Raw genomic sequence first — 19647 nt, 5'->3', positions numbered from 1 at the left:
TGGATTTTTACAGTTTTGATGCTATTTTCAGATGTTAAAGGTACCTTCTGATCATAAATGTCAATGGGTTGACCCCCATTTGACCTTCGTGTGCGAAGTTATTTGAGGTCAAAGTTAATTTTCACACATTTAATGCAATAACTCCCAGTGCCAAGGTGTGACAAGGTTGATTTTTTTGGACAAGTTGCAAATGGTATAGGGGAATATTTTCAAACTTAACGGTCATGATCCAAGGTCACCAAAGGTCAGCTAATGTTAAAAAAGTAGTATTATGGGGGGAGAAAATGGGCAAAGAAAAAATGTTTGAATTTTTACAGTCATGCTCTATTTAGGTCTCACCGATCAAAAATGTCAATTGGTTGACCTCCGGGTGACCTTTGTGTGTGAAGTTACATACAAGTTGAAAGTTAATTTTTTGACATTTAATGCAATTAAATCTCAATGCCAAGGTGTGACATGGTTGATATTTTGGGACAAGTTGTGAATGGGGTGGTGGAACATTTTGAAACTTTATGGGAACATGTAGGACCACAATTACTTGGACTATTTCAGCCCAATCTTGCTTGATAATATGATGTGTATTGTCATATACCCCAAGCAAGGAACCACAGTGCCCTTGGGCTCTTGTTTCATTTTGCCTTCCAGTTTGGTCATAAGTGGAATCCAATTGTGAACTCTCAGCCCTTGTCTCTTTTTATAAGTTTTAAATAAACATTAGTTTTACTTTTATTTTGGTAGAAGCATCCTCCGAAGACAAAACCAGCCATGAAGTCAACTCCTAAGAAATCGGAAATACAGTTACTAGATTTTGATGACAGTAAGTGGAGGGCACAGACATTTCTGAGCTCTTTCCAAATTTGTTTATAACTTCCCAGTAAAATTTCCAGCATTTGTTTCTTGTATAAAGTTGAAAATATCAGGAAAGGTGTTTTTCGACACAACTAAAATCTCTTTGCCCATTTTCTCCAGAAACTTTAAAAAAAAATTGATTTGTTGTATTGCCTGTTATTGCATTGGTTCCATCGTTAAAAATGATCTATTTGTAACTTTTTCGTTTCTCTATGGATGGGAATAATTGGAGACATTGTTGCTCTTGGTTGTTCATTTAGAATGTCATGTATGCAATAATTGTCATTAGTGGTTGATTACATATTCCCATAATAGTGTTAAGGTACACACACCGTTGGCTGGTAATGCTTTCAGCACAAGTTTTATTTAATGTATAATATCTGCATCTTCTGTATTTTACAAATACCAAAACACAACAAAAAACTTCTGTATTTTACAAATAATAAAAAAAAGCAAATAAATGCAATACAAAATAAAACCAATATTGGAACAGATAATTGAGCAACATGTTGAGAGTACGGTTGCAATCTTTTAATATTCTTTTGCTGTCCTCTTATTAACTATTTCAATATCTTTTGTTTTAAGTTGGACCCAATCTGTCTGTTGATAACAGAGCCACATCAGGGTCGATGCTGACTCCTACTCTTGCCACTGATCTACAAGGGCTTTCACTGACTGATAAGCCATCTGTAAGTACACCAGTCAATGGAGACTTCAATCCGATCATTATTACGATATAAGCTACAAGGAATATCAAAATTGTCCTGATTGTGGGGGATGAAAGGCTTGTCATATTGGCCAAGATGAGATGTCACAGTGTCACCAACTATTAGTGGACCACTTACAAAAGAAGAAGAAAACATCAGCTTAACCCTGCATGATTAAAAAGAACAACTTTGAAATAAACTACAAGAAATATCAAAATAGTTCTGATGGTGGGGATGAAAGTACTGTCATATTGGCCAAGGTGTGATGTGACTAGAAAAACCATACAAATTCTGAATCTGAATCACCAACCTCCCAGACAACATTTGAGGGCTTTGGTTGCAACAGCCTCTACTTACTAGATCTATTTTTGGTTCCTTGCTTTAGCAAAAGGAACCTATGTAGTCAGGTTGGCGTGTATGCGTGTCTGTGTGTGCGTTTGTGACACTTGCTTGGGTACACTGTAACTCAACAAGGGAAAGTTGGACTTAACTGAAACTTGGTATATAGATCCGCCATAGTGAGAAGGTGTGCCCTATTGTTTTTGGTGCCTGTGAAGGTCAGCAAAGGTCAGTGAGAGGCCAAAAACTACAAATATTAAAACTGCAATAACTCCCAGTGCCAATGTGCGACAAGGTTGATATTTTGGGACAATTTATGAACTGGTTAGGGGAACATTTTGAAACTTAACATTCATGTAAAAGGAGGTCACCAAAGGTCAATTAATGTTAAAAAAAGAGTATTTTTGCGATAACTTGAGAACGAATTGTCTGGTAGGGTTGGGAGTTGCTTCAATGTAATCCAATTGTCGGCCTGCATCTGGGTGACTCTTGACCTCAATTTGACCTCTGGTGACCTTTAAATGTTTTGGGGATTTTTACAGTTTTGATGCTATTTTCAGATGTCAAAGGTACCTTCTGATCATATATGTCAATAGGTTGATCCCCCGTGTGGCCTTTGTGTGTGAAGTTATATGGGGTCCAAGTTTTCGGTCGGAGTAAGGATGGCTGTACAGACTTGTCGTGTTGATCAGGAGATCAAACTACATCTGAAACAAAGGTCAAAGGTCACATTAGAAAAAAATGTGCATATTTAGAAAAAATGTGCTTATTTTAGGAGAAAATGGGCGAAAAAGAAAATTTTTGGTTTTGATGCTTGATCTGGATATCAAAGGTACCTTCCGATCAAAAATGTCAAAATGTTGACACCCGGGTGAGCTTTGTGTGTGAAGTTATACGAGTTCAAAGTTAATTTTCAGACATTTAATGCAATAACTCCCAGTGCCAAGGTGTGACACAATTGATATTTTGGGACAAGTTGTGAATGGGGTGGTGGAACATTTTCAAACTTAACGGTCATGAGATCTGATTTCACCAATGTTATCATATTTTTTGACCTGCTTGTAGGTGACTGTATATTTCTTACATTTTTGACGCCATATTCAGATCTCAAAAGTGCATTCCGATCAAAAATCCGATCACAATTTGTGATCAAGAAAGTGTTGGCTATAGTGTTGGTTACTTTATGGGTACATGTAGGACCACAATTATTGGACTATTTGAGCCCAATCTTGCTATGATAATGTTATGTGTATTGTCATATACCCCTACGCAAGGAACCACAGTGCCCTTGGGCTCTTGTTGTTTAACATTATCACCCAATGGAATTAGGTTAATACCAAGCATGTCATAGGACATCTTTGTAGACTGACCAATTAAACAGAATTAGACCAGATCTTCAACGTTCCTCATTTATTTTTTGTGTCCTAGGTCACGTCTTCTGCATTCTCGTCAGATGCTACATATGAGCTGTTGAATAGAATGAACACCCAGGGGTTATCTGCCACCTATCGCTTTCCCAGGTCAGCCTGCTCATACTCGCCCAGTATGGTCTCCGTTGAGATCACCTTCAAGAACCAGAATGCAAATGTCATCTCTTGTATACAAGTCGGTAAGTTAATCGCAATGTTTTGAGATAGCCAAATTGTCACTAACTGAGAAAACAAAGTGAAATAAATGCTGAGGTCGTTTTACCAAAGAAAAGTTTCATATTGCTTTACAGAAATAATGATGGTTTTTGCAGAACCAGATCTTTTTCTTTACATATCAGGAATTGTGTGCTCGCTGTCAAGTCCTGACGAAACTTTCACTTGGGATCTTTGCCGGAAACTAGGAACAAACATCACTGGAGGAGGGTGCAACTAACAGCTAGAAATGTAGAATTTTATTTGTATGAGAAAGGTGTCACTTTCTAGCGTCGCCATTCTTCCACTTTCGTTCTCTTTTTTATTCCATCCTCTGCAATAAATTATCCTGCCGTTGACATTTTTTTCTTACTTCTTCATCTTGTACTTTTTCTTGGTTTAGGTGAAAAGAAGCTGGGCTCTGGCATGAGCATGCATCCATTCCCAGATATAAATAACTTATTGATTGGTGATTCTGCCACAGTTACCATGGGGATTGACTTCAGAGATACCACTCAACCTGCGACATTCGAAATCAGGTATTCATTCATACTTAGTAAAGATTCCTAAATCCTATTGGTCCATTCAGGTCAGCTGACCGTGGTTAATCCTGTGAGTAATGCACGGTAAAATTACGGGGCATCACTTTAATAAATCTTTGGTTATATGTAACCAAAAATGTTTTGTTTTATGATTTTTCCCCCCACACAAATGGTAGTGTATGAATGAACGGGGTTATCAACGGTCTAGCGTGCGTTACTCACATGATTAATGCACTCCAGGTGTTAATGCTATCGCTGGATGCCACACAGACCACCTTTCTCTGATCCACTTCCTGGATTAAAATAATACTTAACATTTAACATATCCAGAGTTAGGAACAGGATATTGAGATGAGGTTTTCAATTCACAGTCTAGAATATTCCATTTAAGTGTCACACTGCCATCTGAATATCCCTTTAATTAACTATAAAGTTCAGATACGCCATACACCAACGTCTACCAGAGGAGACAAAAGCTGATCAAATTAGATGAATTACCAATGAAATGAAATGAATGGATTGCCAATGATAAAACTGATGCACTGTAGTAAAGCACTGTAGTGAATTTTTCTGATGCAAAATTTTCGTGATTGTATGAAACTGTTTCTAAACTACTAAGTTTGGTAAATATATGGTTTGTACTCCACACATATTCCTTTGTTAAATTGAAATGTGTCCACTTGTGTCATACAGCTTGGTAAGACTTATCATGTTACCATTTAACGTAATATGCATATTTAGAAACCATGTCTTCCCAATTGCTTGTTCATGAGGTGTCTAGATTACCACCATTGAACATAGAAAGATGTGGACATCAGTACTTTATTGAAATATTTGTCATTATTTCCAACACATTTCCTAACTTGTTTTCATATCTCCTCCTGTCTTTACCTCGCAGCACAATTTTACGTCAGTTTAATGTCACAGTAAAGGCCCCTGTGGGAGAGCTTATACAGCCTGTTACAATCAATGAAGCTGAGTTTTTTAAACAACAAGGTAAAACTACTTTTCAAGAAGAATATGAAGAAATGATTTGAACATTTCAAACTATCTGTCATTTCAGGTTTCCGTTTGAGGTATAAATCGTAAAACTCAATGTGGCAAGTGAACTAAGCGATCATAGATTATATCCTGTCCAAAAAAGTGTTCAAATCCACAAACAGGGAGATGGAAAATATCTTTTGTTTGAAACAATATTCTTGCAGAATAGTACAGTATAACAAGAACACTTGGAAACCTTATAAGAAAAAGTAAATAATTTCAAACCTCATTTTTAAAATCCCAAATAAATTTCCTGTAAAATGTGAAAAAATTGACAGTGTTTTTGTTAAACTGTTGCGGGTCTTCGAGTTCAGCATTTCAAGGTTAATTTGGTCATCCATTATCAATTAGTGACAATGCCCTACAATCCAAGGGTATGTGTAAGGAACAAACAGAACAATCTATAGCAAGATGTTCGGCTAACTCTAAAACCCTACATTGTTTTGTTTCTTTCTCCTTCTCTCTCTCTCTTGTTTTTTACTGCTTTATCCATCTTACAGTTAACCTCATTCCTCAACACTGTTATCAAGTTAGCTACAGCCAGTATTTTGAAGTGTTGACTGTGTGATCCAGTTGCCAAGTTTAGAAAGCCAAGCCCCCACAGGCTATTGTTTCAATTGTTTTCTAGTTGATAACAAGAGATAATGACCAATTTATCAAAGTGATCGTTTTAAATTAGCAAAAAAACAAGCAAACAATAGGTACACAGCAATCAAAGCTGCATATTTCAGTGCAAAGTGACAAACAAATAAACAAAAACAACTTTTTTATTTAAGTTTTACAATTTTCATTGAATTTGCCAGAATTTAGTGGTACAAGTACAGTTACCTGAAGATATGAATACTATGAAAATGAATGAAAATATGATTAAATCCAGACAAATTTTCACCATGAAGGGTAAAATTGTGCACACAAAAAAAAAATCTTAGATTTGTCAAAGGGAAATGAAAACATTACTTTGAATTTGTGTGGCACAATATTGTCTTTATTTTGTGTGAAACATCAATAATCTTTGTAATTGGTGAATATTTTATGTATTTTGTAAGTATGTTTATCTGGAATAACATGACTTGTCCAAAAATGTAGTTAACGATGTAAATTGAAGTAAACGATGGAAGTTGGAAATGTCAAAGTAGAAATACATGCGTCAATTTGGGGATAAAATGTACTTTTGTAATCAATTTATGATTTAAAAGTTGTAAACCACTGGATCTTGGGATTAGTGTCTGGCTTATTAGTTTTAAAAGAGAGAGATTAAACAGATCTTCCATTACTATGTGCATTATTTATCGTTTTAATCTTTTTAGTAAGAGTCATCAATGTTTTATAGATCCATTGTGTTGTTGTTTGCAACAAATATTCCTAGTCCTCATCAAGACCACAAAATATTCTTTTTTTTTTCCTCTACTTTATCCATTACTAACATAAAGCTAAATTGAAAGGGATGAACGAAGCCTCTGATCAAGTCAAGATCGCTGCAGCCAAAAGTGATTCTAAGGCTTTATCGTTAGCAGTCGGTCGTGTCGCAAACATCCAGGTAGTCCCCGTCAGTGATCCAAACGAAAAGGTACAAAGATTTGCCGGACGGACCATCTCCACCGGAAGCATTGTCCTCATATCCATCGGTAACGTCGACGATAGCAGATCAAAAATAATGGTTAACTGCGAGAAGATGGTCATAGGTAGCATGTTAACTAAAGACATCAGGAGAGCATTAAGTAGTTAAAACAGTTTATCATATCGCAGAGAGTACAAACCATTTGTTAGAGACAATGTGTGATGTTAAACTTGACCAAGTCTATCCCATCTATTAGCTAGATATTTTAACAGTGCACTAATGCCAATGATAGATCGGTACAAGTGACCATGGATGATGTTAAACATTTTGAAGTCACTCCTGTTGTAAGCAGTATGTGGTATAAGCATAAATCATCAATACAAATCCCTCCAGGACCCCCCAACCCACCCCCCACTCAGAAAAAGAAGGAATCTAAAAATTCTGCTTGGGAAATGGTTGTGCCTACCCACTTCCCCTCCCCTTCTCTTTTCCTTGTCATCCTTAAGAAGTCTTTTGCTCTAGTTAAATGAAAAATGTATTCTCTATTCATTTTTCAATGGGGTTTTTTTTTGGGGGGGGGGGGCTTTTGGGGTGGCTGAGGGGGTAGTGTAATCGAGGCCAGTGTGAGTTTATTCTTCTTTTGAAAAAATAGTTTTTTCCTCTAGCCCTTCTGTGCTGATACAAGATATTATGCACATATGTTTGTGTATGTTTGTCAGCCATGTTCTCAATAGTACTAATATTTATAATATCATTTCTATAAAATCTAGAGACTTCCCTTCCTGATCACACGTTTAGTCTCCTTGTTACATTCGGGTGTTCTTTTGTCAAAAATGCTTGCAAGCAACGGCATAGGATCCCAAATATGGAAAATGATGAAAAGCACCTAAATGCAACAAGGAAAAAAATTGACTATGTTGTACTTTTCAAATGTCTTTGGCATGATCAGATGAACTTTCCCCTATTTTTGTGTGTAACATTCCAGATGATTTTGACAAAAGAAAAGCAATTCATCAGTGTTTACTAGGCAATATCCACTTGTTGTCATCCATATTTAATATAATAATGAAACTTGCAAAGTATTCCTTTCAGAGAAATTCAGATTTCTTAAAAATTCAAAACAATGTGAATGACACAGGGAGTAAGTACATTAAGATAAAGGGTTCTTACTCAAAGTCTCAGTCGGTAAAAAGATAACGATATCCCACAAACCTTGCACCCCCACACTCCTTTGTTAGTGATATTTTTGGAAGTGGCCTCAAAGAGTTGAACTTTAACCATTACGTGCAGGATTAGAGTGTTTACATGTTTATCTGCCTCAATTACTTGTTTAATACAAATTGCCAAGTCACTCTTGGTTAATTATTCATCAGTTTATACTGTAGTGTGTCATTTGATGGCCTTGAAATGTCATTAGTGAAAGAAAAACAAGATGCTATTATATAAAGGACAAAAATGGACAATTTTTTATGATAGAGATCGATTATTATAGAGACATTTGAATGAATTTTGATGGACTTTTCTTGCAAGGATGTAGTAATTAAGTTGACGTATAAAATTCATTCTCTGCTTAACCCATTTTTATTTATGGTCGTAATTTGCATGTCGTATTGAAGTATAAAAGGTTTATGTAAAATTGTTGCAATTAACAATAGATGGAGGTTTAAAATTTAAAGCTCTGCCCTTGTTTGTCAATTGTGTGTTAAAATTAACATTACATGATATAATAATATGATATGAACATTTTAATGGTAACAGAAATACTTGCACAAAAAGTTCCTCTCGAAATTCCATCTCCTTTCTTGTCCTCCCCCCCCCCCCCCCACCTCACTTACTTCATCCTCCCTCTGTTCACCTGTGGCTAATTATCCGATATGGAGAACGCTCTAAACATTATAAGGAGACTCCTAAGCAGTGTGTAATTCTTCTGTACACAGTGTTACACTGGTAGATACAATACTGACCCTGGTAGAGGATGTTGTTATGCTAACCTTTAGATTTGAACTGTGTCGCCGCAACTGAGATGGTTGTATATAACTACATATAAACTGTAAAGTATAGCAGTATTTCACTTGAATGAAGTATACCAGCAGTGTAACTTGGTAAACATCATGTAGCTACATTGTAGCAGAACACAAAACAGTAACTAAAACAAGTGGCTAGAGCATAGCTGCAGTGGGCAATGAGTGAAAACCACTGTGTAATGGGTACATTACTGATACTTCTTATAGGGACAATTTAGTCCAATTATTTTCCTCATATATTTTCCCAATGTCCTTAAAATGGTACTTTCTAAAACATAACTACCTTATTAATTTCCCCACAGACTAGCATACCTGTTATCCATTCTGGTACAAAGAAGCTTCCCATGTGGCAATTAACCTTGTCAAAAATAGGCATTTAGAAAGTGATTTGAAAAATTAAGCATTGTGTCGTTAAAAATAGGCTATGACTAACCATGTACGAATACAGTTACCCGCTCCTCCATCTCCATTAGTTTCCTCCACCTACCCTCCCGCACCCCCCACCCTCCCGTCAAAATTTGGCTGCTCACCATCCTGTGAGTTTGTGAAATTCAACTTCTTTTTTTAACACAACCAAAATCCTCCGGCATTCGCTATGTAGGGATGGCCGTCTGCTCAATTTGATCTGATTTCCCGCCAAATCCGTTTCCTTCGACGATGGGAAACGATAGTCCTGACAAAGAAGTCTTGTTCTATATTATGTTTCCTTATACAATGTTTTACTATTTCACGGGTAACCGTGTATAAGGAATGGAAGATTGCTAGTCCACACGTCCAGCCGGTTATTGCTACAAATGTAATCGATATCGATCTCGTCATGGCGATGACCGTCGCGATGAAGACGACACCGAATCGCACGCTACCTTCCTGTGACGTCATGACTGTTATATGTTGTGTTTTCTTCCATGTTACTGTTATTTCCAAGATGAGTTTCCAATTGGGCAATCGCTTACCTTCGATTGATCAAATCATCTGATCTTATATCTCATATCTAAAAGAAGAATGAGGGGAAAAGGAAAAGGTTAAGCACTGGACAGTGTCTTCTGGATTTTGGTTAAGGTGACCAGACGTCCCCGATTTTCGGAGAGACCCCGATTCCAAGTTTTCTTCCCTGAAATTTTAAAATACTTTTCATACACAACATTTAGAAATGTTGCAAAACTACCTTCCTACCCGTTATACTTTAAAACACGTCACTAAAAAGCCATGAGAGATCTAAACAAATACCTCGCACAGACGTTCGCAGATATCAAAACAATGTAGGGGGGTCCTATCCGACTATATACGGAGTAATGTTCAACCCTGAGTGTTTCCTGCGACATAAAAATCGTGTTACTCCTCAGCTGACCTATAAGGCCTGCTATTGATTATGTCATGTCTGTGCTCTACCAGACTAGCACTTTTTTCTCAAATGGGAGGGGAAATCCCCTTCCCCATGACCCATTACCCAGTTCCCCTTAGCTAACCCCTACCCCAGGCCGTACATTCCACCTCCAACGTTTTGTCCCAGATTTCAATTTCAAGAATATGCTCACCTTAAATTAGATAATTTTTCTTAGTCCCTGTCTCGCACTGGATACCACAATTGTACCCACCTAACCCTAGTTCAGATATATAGGATATGCAAGCTTAGCCTATATCAACAAAATATTTTAGGTAAAAGAACATCTTATAGATGATAACCAATAGACAATCGCAAGTCACCCAACCAACCTCCTCTTCATTCCTTGTACAATCTGTCTCAGTCAAAGTCGGGCGGAATATCTTAAGACGGGGGAGGGGTCGAGTCCACACTGCGCTAGGGATCGATGGCTGATCTGTGGAGATTATTTGTGCTTTACAGTGCTAAGGAAGCGTGCCGACTTTTCTTATCTGCTTATAGGGCCCAGGACTGCGTCAATCAGTGAGAAGATAAGACAGTGAGGCGAGTTGAATAATTTTTAACACTATCCTTCCCATAGGCGTAGGAGGCGGGGCTGCACCATAGGCGTACGGGACCATTTCAGTTTGGGGGGACAGAACTTTTTGTGCCCGAAAGTTCCCGTGACACTATCTAAGCGGAGCGCCACCATCGGTTGGCGCGTAGCGTACAAGAAAATTTTTGGCACACAATGCCTCTCAGATTGCCGGAAACGGCACTTCTGAGGCCTTGCAAGTTGCATCTAAACATTCTTTATTATATAATCTCACGTAGGCGGTTAAATTTTAGAAATTTACACTTCCCCAAAAATTTGGTCAATTAGAAGAAGAAAAAATGGTAACATCACTTTGAAGGGGAAAAATGGGACAGTATATTTTTAAGCTCCTATTTAGTTACCTTATTTATTATTTTAACACAGTACTCAGCTACCTCCAGAAAAACATATATTGTTCAACGACACGTAGGCGGGATAATGTAGCTGTGTCGGGTGAGACTGCAATTTGTCTCACAAAAAAGTATAAAATATAACAAAGAAAATGATAAACCTGTACTTCTAGGCTTGTAGGCACCACCCCCCCCCCCCACCATCCATGAACAAGAATACGTTTCTTATATACACTCGTGTTGGGGATGTCCAGGTCAAGGGCGGCGGAAGCACTTTTAATCTTGGGGGGGGCACCGACATCAAAGGGCACTTTGCAGATATTCGATTGGACTGATGCAGCCTTATATTTAGTACCCTTTATAACTCTTATTGTATTATCTTATTTGTGTAAACACATCACTCCATCAACGCCCCCCCCCCCCCCCTAAAGGAAAATATGCATACTAGCACTGCAATATCCAATGCGCAAATTGGGAAACAAAGAACAAGTTTTCTTTTGAGACAAAATGAGGTGAAACCATGCTAGTTGCTAATGTAGGAATCTTCCGAATTAGAGTGTTTTTCTTGTTAATATCTAAACAAATCTTTTCCATTCGAAATAGCTTTGAGTTTGACCCACAGAAATTCATTAAAAGTCACGGGCTTAGCCAGGATTTGCAAAGTTGTATGCACGACTATCTGAGCGGAGCGCCACCATTTTTGGCGCGGAGCGTACTCGAAAATTTTTGGTGTTACAAACCCCTCAGATGGCCGGAAACGGCCCTTCCCGAGTGTTCATTCTGGTTCCCTGGCCTCTTGCTAACTTGAGGCACCTCAATTTTTATGTAGAAAAAAGGCACATTTTTAACCTGAGGAAAAGTGGGGGCACGTGCCTCCTGTGCCCCCCGGTTCCGCCGCCCTTGGTCCAGGTATACAATTGACTAGTTAGAAAAAAAAATGATCGTGCAGAAAGCGTGGTAGCCCAGATGAACTGCGCTTACGGTGGTGTTACACGGAAATATTCGGGCATCATGATGCTAAATAAAGAAAATCATGGAATTGTCGGGCAAAAATTTGAAAAAGATTCGGGCAAGCTACTGCATATTTATATATATATATATATATTTCCAGAGGACAAGAAATTCGGGCAAAAGTCCTGAACAATTCGGGCAGCCTAAGAGGAGAAAAAAATATATATATATATATATATATATATATATATTTTCTCCTCTTAGGCTGCCCGAATTTTTCAGGACTTTTGCCCGAATTTCTTGTCCTCTGGAAATTTGGGGGGCAGTCTGCCCCCCGCCTCGTACGCCTATGGGCTGCAGCCCCCCCCTCTCCCCCAACCAAATATTTTTTTTTTGAAAATTCGGGCAATATGCTGAGAATTTTTCAGGCACCTACTGAAAGAAAAACAAATTGCAATGATGTAGCGAAAGGAAATCAATAATTTCCCGAAAAATCTCCTTGGTAGTTAAAATAAAGTTCTAAGCTTAACCGACTAATTCGCCTTTACTAAAAAGAGAGTTTTGACATAATTGGCCCTCCGTGCTTTTTCTCCATAGAGACATTTCGTTGTTCGTTGTTCATTAGCATCCCGCGGTATACTGCGCAACTTCCACGGACCATTCGGTACAGGTACTTAATGACGAGTCTATCTAGTTAGTAGTGTTAAACGGTGCAACAGTTGAACACTGCTACTCAGTTACCTGTGTATCAGAATGATCAAACAGTGGAGCCGTGGTAAATGTACGTTTGGTTGGTAACAGTTACATGTTTAACTTATTTTAATGTAATATCCGATGCATGCCTATATGATATGTACAGTAACATGTTGAATGCGCGCGTCGTTACAGCCCCCCCCCCCCGCCCCCAAATCAAATTGGGCTCCTACGCCTATGCTCCTTCCCATCTACACCCCAATACGTCCCATTACACACATAAACATACCCCCTCCCCCCCCCCCCGCCTCAGTCCGTAACGACTTCGTTCTCATAGAGAGCTGGACATGATACCCTGATTCTAACCTCAATACACAGAAGACCCGGTTCAGTGCGTACCATACACTAACGATACATCAGTTGTGAGAAACTCCTATCTGACCCGAAGAATCTGGTTGTCAGTTTGACAGACCTGCAACCCGGGACGCGATTTTTTTTTTTCCCAGGGCGGTAAAGGCCATCATTTGCATACCTCGCTTCTCATCGCCTAGGTCTTGCACTTTTGATTCTGAATTGGGAAGTTCTTGCTAACGCTATGTGTGTGTGTTTGTACATGTACATGCACGTGTACGGTTGGCCACAGTGGACAAAATTCGGGAATTTATGCCGACATATATTCGATGTAATGCTGACATAAATTAGATTTTATGCAGACATTAATGCTGAGCCAATCAGGAGGCAGTTTTATAAGTCTACATAAAATCGATTTATGCCCTAATAAAATTGGTTTTATGCTGGCATGTATTCGATTTAATGCTAACATATTTTCAATTTATTGTAAGCATTTATTGCATACCTCGCTTCTCGTTTGCTTCTCATTAGCTTCTCATTGGCCTCCTGGTTGGCTCAGAATTAATGTTAGCATTAAATCGAATATAGATAATTGTAGATGACTGTCCTTCTTTAAAGTTAAGGATTACTTAGGATTATGATGGCAATGTACGCAGATTAGTCAAAACTGCATTAAAACATTGAGACAGCTTGACCGCTTCTGGTTGACTATTTACTTGAGATGCTTTTAAATTTTAAACTGATAGACTCTTATTTTTGAGCATAGACATTGATTTGATTCTCAAAATTATGACCCTTTGAAACGGTTAATTATGACCCCTTTGGCACGGTTTTCAGATAATATAATACGAAAGATATAGGCCTAGTATTAAGTCATGTATGTTAGTAGTACCACTGCCACTGTGGATTATTTAGTTATTGAACACAGAAATTGTCTTACGTTTATAACATATTGTGATATTTTGTATCATCTACAAACTGTTTCGGTTTGATTTAACATCTTTAAATTTACAGCAACAGAGTTGTGCGATGCATAACCACAGACCCTCTACACCCGTGGCATAACAATCCGACAAATAAATTAACTCTACTCAAACGCGTACCAGTACATTCTGCTGCTAGACTGTGTTCTTTTTAAAGTGTAGCAAAGTGGCCTTGTGAAAAGTGATGTGCAGCAGCTGCTAGTTGATATTGTCTACTACTCTAACTACTGCTACCCTAACGAATCTTATGTATACGGACCCCAGCCAATGGGAGCAAGGTACCGTATGGCCTTTACCGCGCTGGGGGAAAAAATCGCACCCGGGACAATAAAAGAAGGGCTTTGTGTTTTTACTCCATTAATGTCCTATTATACTATACAGGTATCCCCTGGAGGTTTGACAAAATCTGAGGTGATGTGATTTGCCCAGGTTTATTAGATTGTTGCTCTACCTATCGAAGTTCCTTTGTGGTATTATTCAAAGGTAATGAAATTGCAACTGGTATTACTCTTATAACACACGGCAGTCTCAGAGAGCCCTAGGCTTAGTCGTTTTACATTTTGGTGAGCTTTCATGTGGTTACCGTCCTAACGGTACAGTTTTGATTTCTGGCGTGATATCCTCCTGATTCATACACTTATAAATGTGTTATGATAACACTGTATCTACTGTATAAAAACCATTTCCCCTTCGTCGAGGAACTCAGATTCCAACCTCACTCACTGGTGGGCATAGGCGTGGGAAAGAAACATTTTGGTTATATTTTCGAGCAAGTCGTTACAGCCCCTTACCCCTCCGAATCAAATTGGGCTCCTACGCCTATTCTGATGGGGTCCGGAGGGGGCATGACAAATTCAAACTTTCTCCCGACACAGGTAGGGGACTGAACCTTTATGCAAGGGCAAAAGTATAAAAATGAAATAAATAATGAAGGTGGCCCTTTCTGGGGTCATTTAAGCCGACTCACATGTAAGGGGACCTGGGGGTTCTCCCAAGAAAATAAATGAAAATGTAGACGGCAAATGGTATAGCTCTAAACGCAATTTTTTACTAACAAATAGGGCATAGTTATTAAATTTCCGGACTGGTAGGAATCTGAACCTTTATGGGAGGGCCAGAGGCGAACCAAGGATTTTTATACAAAGTGGTACCGGCCGCCTCTTGGTACCCCATTGAACCCGAACATGCACCATGTAGAGGGTCTGGTGTCTTCCTCGGAGAATTAAGGAATAAATAAACATAAACTGTATGCATTTTGTAGCGACACGAACAAAACGTCACTTGAAAGCAACAGAAAGTTAAATTTTTCAGATGGCCGCACGCGGTTTGGGGCGAGTTTTCAATGCCTTTAATTTTAAAGGGTATTAAACTGGGGTTTGCATGTGTAGTTGAATTTACGGATGACTTGTTCTCTTCTCAAACTCAACATTGCACAATCCTGCACCAATAAGAACTAATTAACACAATTAGTTTAAATATCTGCTGTTACCCTTGACGGGATAAGAGTTCCAATTGAAGCTTCTAAAATGCTAACATGATTCTCTGACAATTTACTAAATGACTGGAAGCTGTAATCCCCCCCCCCCCACACACACACACACACATACACAAACACACCGCTTGTATAGGGCGCCTGGCAACGGGGACTCATCAGCCATGGTTCCACGACCCCTCCCCCAATCGATGATCTTCACAGAGGCATGGTGCCGCCACGAGCGCTGCCTTTATCACCACTGGACATTGGTCTGATTACTGCCTCTCATCTTTACTTCTCAAACCGATGTCGCATCACCCCCCCCCCCCCCTGGTTCAGTCTTATAGTTAACTGGGAGAGGTGGCATGGGTTTTAGGTGAGACGTGAGGGCACAGAATGTTCATGAATAAAGCTGACACAGAATCTGTTAATCTGCGAGTGCCATGTCTAACGTGTCCTTCTACTTACTATTAGTTAAAGCTTCAGTCATTGTCGGTGTCGCTTGTTACATAGGCCTATACAACTTACGCATCATGTCTTGCATCATTAACCAGATTCAAAGATCAAGCAGGAAGGGATCGAAATACGCACGAACTCGACATATTGAGGAAAAGTACTTTGGCAATGAATACAATACAGAAAGTATTAATATTTACTTACCCATTTGTATGATAGAACTATATGTAATCCAGTTCGTTATGTCAGTATATGTGCCTACAACCAGGGTCGGTTACTGAATTATGTATGCGCAAATGTCACGGCACCCTCCACAGTTTCTCAATATAGCCTATACCACGAAACAAAAGGTGAAATGTATAGGCAACAGAATATCTTTCTGCGAAGTTTCTTATTCGTCAGAATATTTCCGGTTGTTAAAACCCCGAATAACTTGGCAGTAAAAGTTCACCTCAAGTTATAGCTGCCTGCACATTCCAATTCAGTCCCTCGTATTACAATGTGCAAACACATATCCGGTTCTTGCGATATGATGAAATTCTGCAAAATGAAACCTGGATGAACCCGCTCCATCCCCACAGTTTGTTTCGTAAGGACCTGTATGTTAGTAATTAAACTGTAGGCCTTACATGACACGTTTTTGACTCCCATTGTTTCGAAGCCGTCAATAACTAAAATAGATCGTTTCTATTTGTTTTAGTTAATCATTGTTTGTTAGTTTCAGTTAAGACCACGTTTCTGTTGTTTGCCGTTCTTCGTGTTTTCTTCAGTTAATACTATAGTATGATGACTGATTACAATACATGCAGATGAGTTGGTAGACTTTATATGAACTATTACTAGTATGATGATTGACTGATGCATTCGGATGTGTTGGCAGAATATATTGAACTATATTACTAGTATGATGATTGACTCTGATGCATTCAGATATGTTGGCAGACGATATTGAACTGTTACTAGTATGATTACTGATTCCAATGCATTCAGATGTGTTGGCAGACTTCACTTGACTAATTAATATAGGATATAGCTGCCTCTAGTGCAATGCATTCATGTGTTGGCAGACTATATTAACTGATATTAGTATGATTATTGACTCTGATGCATTCAGATGTGTTGACAGATATTGTGTTTCGTACTTAACCACTAAAAATGATCAGATTATCTCTTATTTTCCAACTCCTTTATTCAATTACATTATATGGAACTCATATCATGCATGTTTATTCAAGGTGGTATCTAAGTAACACTAAATTCAACAATCACAACATTCTCCCCTCTTCGAAGAATGGACAAAGCAATTAGTTAAAGATGATTCAATAAAGAGAGTAACATATTTACATTATAATGAACTAGTGTTGTTATTTATGAAATAACAGTCTCTTTAAGTTTTAGAATATAAGACATAGTCTTTTGCCCATAGTGGAGGATGTCGATTCCTTTGCGGACGGTTACTAGATCTTATGTTTTGTGGCCGGTTAATATATCTAATGGAGTGTCGGACCACATGAAGATTAGTTTCTGGTTTTGATCATTTCTCTCTGAAAATTGTTCTACTGGGATCCCTAGGTCTTGTTCTTCTTCAACCTCAGGTATTACAATCCCTGTAAATGGAGTTAGCCATTCAACATTCCATGTGGAACCATTTTCTAGTTCACAAGTATTAGCACCTACTTTCCTCTGAATCTTTAAAGGACCCATGAATTTACTAGAACTTTTTGAGATGTGGCCAGGTCTCTTTATCCTTACCCAAGACACTGGATTCAAATCTCTCATCTTTACGGCATTACTATTATCATAGTATGCTTTCATTTTCCTTTGGGTGTTTGACACCCTCTCCCTCAGTAACACATTTGAAGTTGGTTTGGGAGTTGGAGTAGCATCTACAATATCGAACATTGTCCTCATTTGACACCATGTAATGATGGTTTCTCACCTGTTGTAGAATGAGGTGTGCACCTGTATATGCATAACATTTCCCTTACTGAAGATTTGACCTGTTTCCCTTGCAAGTGGGCATTTTGGATGGTCTCCTTTAGCACCCTGTTGAAACGTTCAATGGCGCCATTCGCTTGTGGATGGTAAATGGAAGAACTCTTCAAATTCATAAGTCAGAAATTGGACACCATTATCTGATACTAATTCTTCAGGATAACCCTCTCTACTGAACACTGACAACAGAAATTTGATAACTGTGCTGGTAGTAACTCTGGACATAAATGCCACTTCAGGCCATTTGGAGTGGTTATCAATCAAAGTGATTGCATATCGACAGTTTTCTGGAGCAGATATATCAGGACTGACTATATCAATTCCTAATTTCTACCACGTCCTTGAAGGATATGATGCTGGGTTGAGAGGTCCCTTCCTTGTTACCCCTGACTTGTCATTCATCTGGCATGTATAGCATGTTTTTACCAACTCTTCGACCAAGCTCACCATTTTGGGCCACCAATACAGCAGTCTTAAACGCTCTTTAGTTCTCACCATCCCTTGGTGGGATTCATGTGCAGTGTGAACGAGACGTAAAGTCAATTGTTCTGGCACAATTACCCTATTCCCCCTGAACAATCCTCCATTATGTTCAGAAGTCTCGTCTCTTACACCAAAATATGGTAAGACATCCTTTGTAACATTAGCCTTCTTTATTGGCAAACCTCTATGCATGTACTGTAATACATGTTGGCACAAGGGCGTAGGAACCGGGGGGCTGGGGGCGCCAGCCCCCCCAGTGAAAAATGTGGAGGGGCGGAAGTATCATTCCGCCCCCCCCCCCCGGTTCGCAAGTCAGAAAACCCCTTTTTCATTTCTAAATGAGAAAAAAAATCTCATTTGGAGCACCAAATTGCATCTAAGGCCAGGTGAAAATACAAAATTAAGTTTACAAAATGGAGTGGGTGTTGAAGTGTGCTATATTGCACCAAATTGCATCTGAGGCCACCTGGAAATGCAAAAAAATCCAAAGGGGGAGGGGGACACCCCCTCCTCTTAGACCCCTCCCCCAGGCCGGCCATCAGTCTTCAGCCCCCCCCCCCCCATTCAAAAGTACCTTCCTACGCCACTGTGTTGGCAAGCAGAACTCTTAGCAGGTGCATCTTGCAGCTCATGTTTAGTTAAACTGCACTTATCTAGCACTACTCTACAAACTGCAGCAACCTCTTCATGCGGCCTTTGAGAAAGTTGAGAAACCTCCGGATCTGACGCAACTGGTAATCTAGATAGCGCATATTTTCAGACCCCGGCTTACACAATTGTGTAATTGTAATTAAGCAGTTTTGCACCCCAGTCAGCTATATGCATAGGCCAATGCCCATTCCACGCTGGTACATAAAAGTTTAGTCAGAGCCTGATGGTCCGTACGCAAAGTGAACCGTCCAGTATCAATTCTGGGAATTCGATGTTTCTCACTTTTCACTGCCTCGTTGACTTTTCTCAAGTCAACACAGACTCGAATCATCCCCTCTTTTTGCCAAACAACCACAATTGGGGAAACCCATTCAGTAGCTTCTGTAACTCGTTCAATTATCCCCTCTTTCTCTAATCGTGCAAGCTCTGCAGAGACTGCATGTCTCACTGCATGAGGCACTCGTCTGAGGGACTGTTGTACTGGTTTCGCATCAGTCTTTATCTTCACCGTATGACTGAAGCCTTTAATACGTCCTACATGCGAAGAAAACAACTGTGAATAGTTATTAACCCACTGGGTGATACCTGTAGTAGCATTGGTATCATCAATATTAGAATGTGAT

General features: G+C 39.1%; 1 protein-coding gene and 1 long non-coding RNA gene across 3 annotated transcripts in view; one reads left to right on the top strand and one right to left on the bottom strand.

Moving 5' to 3' along the window:
- LOC139979183 (AP-3 complex subunit beta-2-like) overlaps nucleotides 1-8333 on the top strand; it is a 59700-nt gene extending 51367 nt beyond the window's left edge. For both annotated transcript variants that reach the window (XM_071989918.1, XM_071989919.1), the window contains exons 19-24: nucleotides 739-817; nucleotides 1435-1538; nucleotides 3324-3504; nucleotides 3921-4056; nucleotides 4958-5055; nucleotides 6531-8333. In XM_071989918.1, coding sequence (XP_071846019.1) covers nucleotides 739-817; nucleotides 1435-1538; nucleotides 3324-3504; nucleotides 3921-4056; nucleotides 4958-5055; nucleotides 6531-6826 — 894 coding nt within the window. In that variant the 3' untranslated portion in view covers nucleotides 6827-8333. The remainder of the gene's footprint in view (nucleotides 1-738; nucleotides 818-1434; nucleotides 1539-3323; nucleotides 3505-3920; nucleotides 4057-4957; nucleotides 5056-6530) is intronic.
- Nucleotides 7900-18918, bottom strand: LOC139979212 (uncharacterized). Its single transcript, XR_011797121.1, has 2 exons — nucleotides 16100-18918; nucleotides 7900-9673 (listed from the first exon to the last, which is right to left on the bottom strand). It is a non-coding gene; the product is annotated as an uncharacterized lncRNA (long non-coding RNA).
- Nucleotides 18919-19647: the final 729 nt, after the last annotated feature.

The sequence above is a fragment of the Apostichopus japonicus genome, chromosome 13, assembly GCF_037975245.1.
Source record: "Apostichopus japonicus isolate 1M-3 chromosome 13, ASM3797524v1, whole genome shotgun sequence".
Taxonomy (NCBI): Eukaryota; Metazoa; Echinodermata; class Holothuroidea; order Aspidochirotida; family Stichopodidae; genus Apostichopus; species Apostichopus japonicus.
Note: the sequence above shows the minus strand (reverse complement) of the source record. Positions and strands in the feature narration are given on the sequence as shown.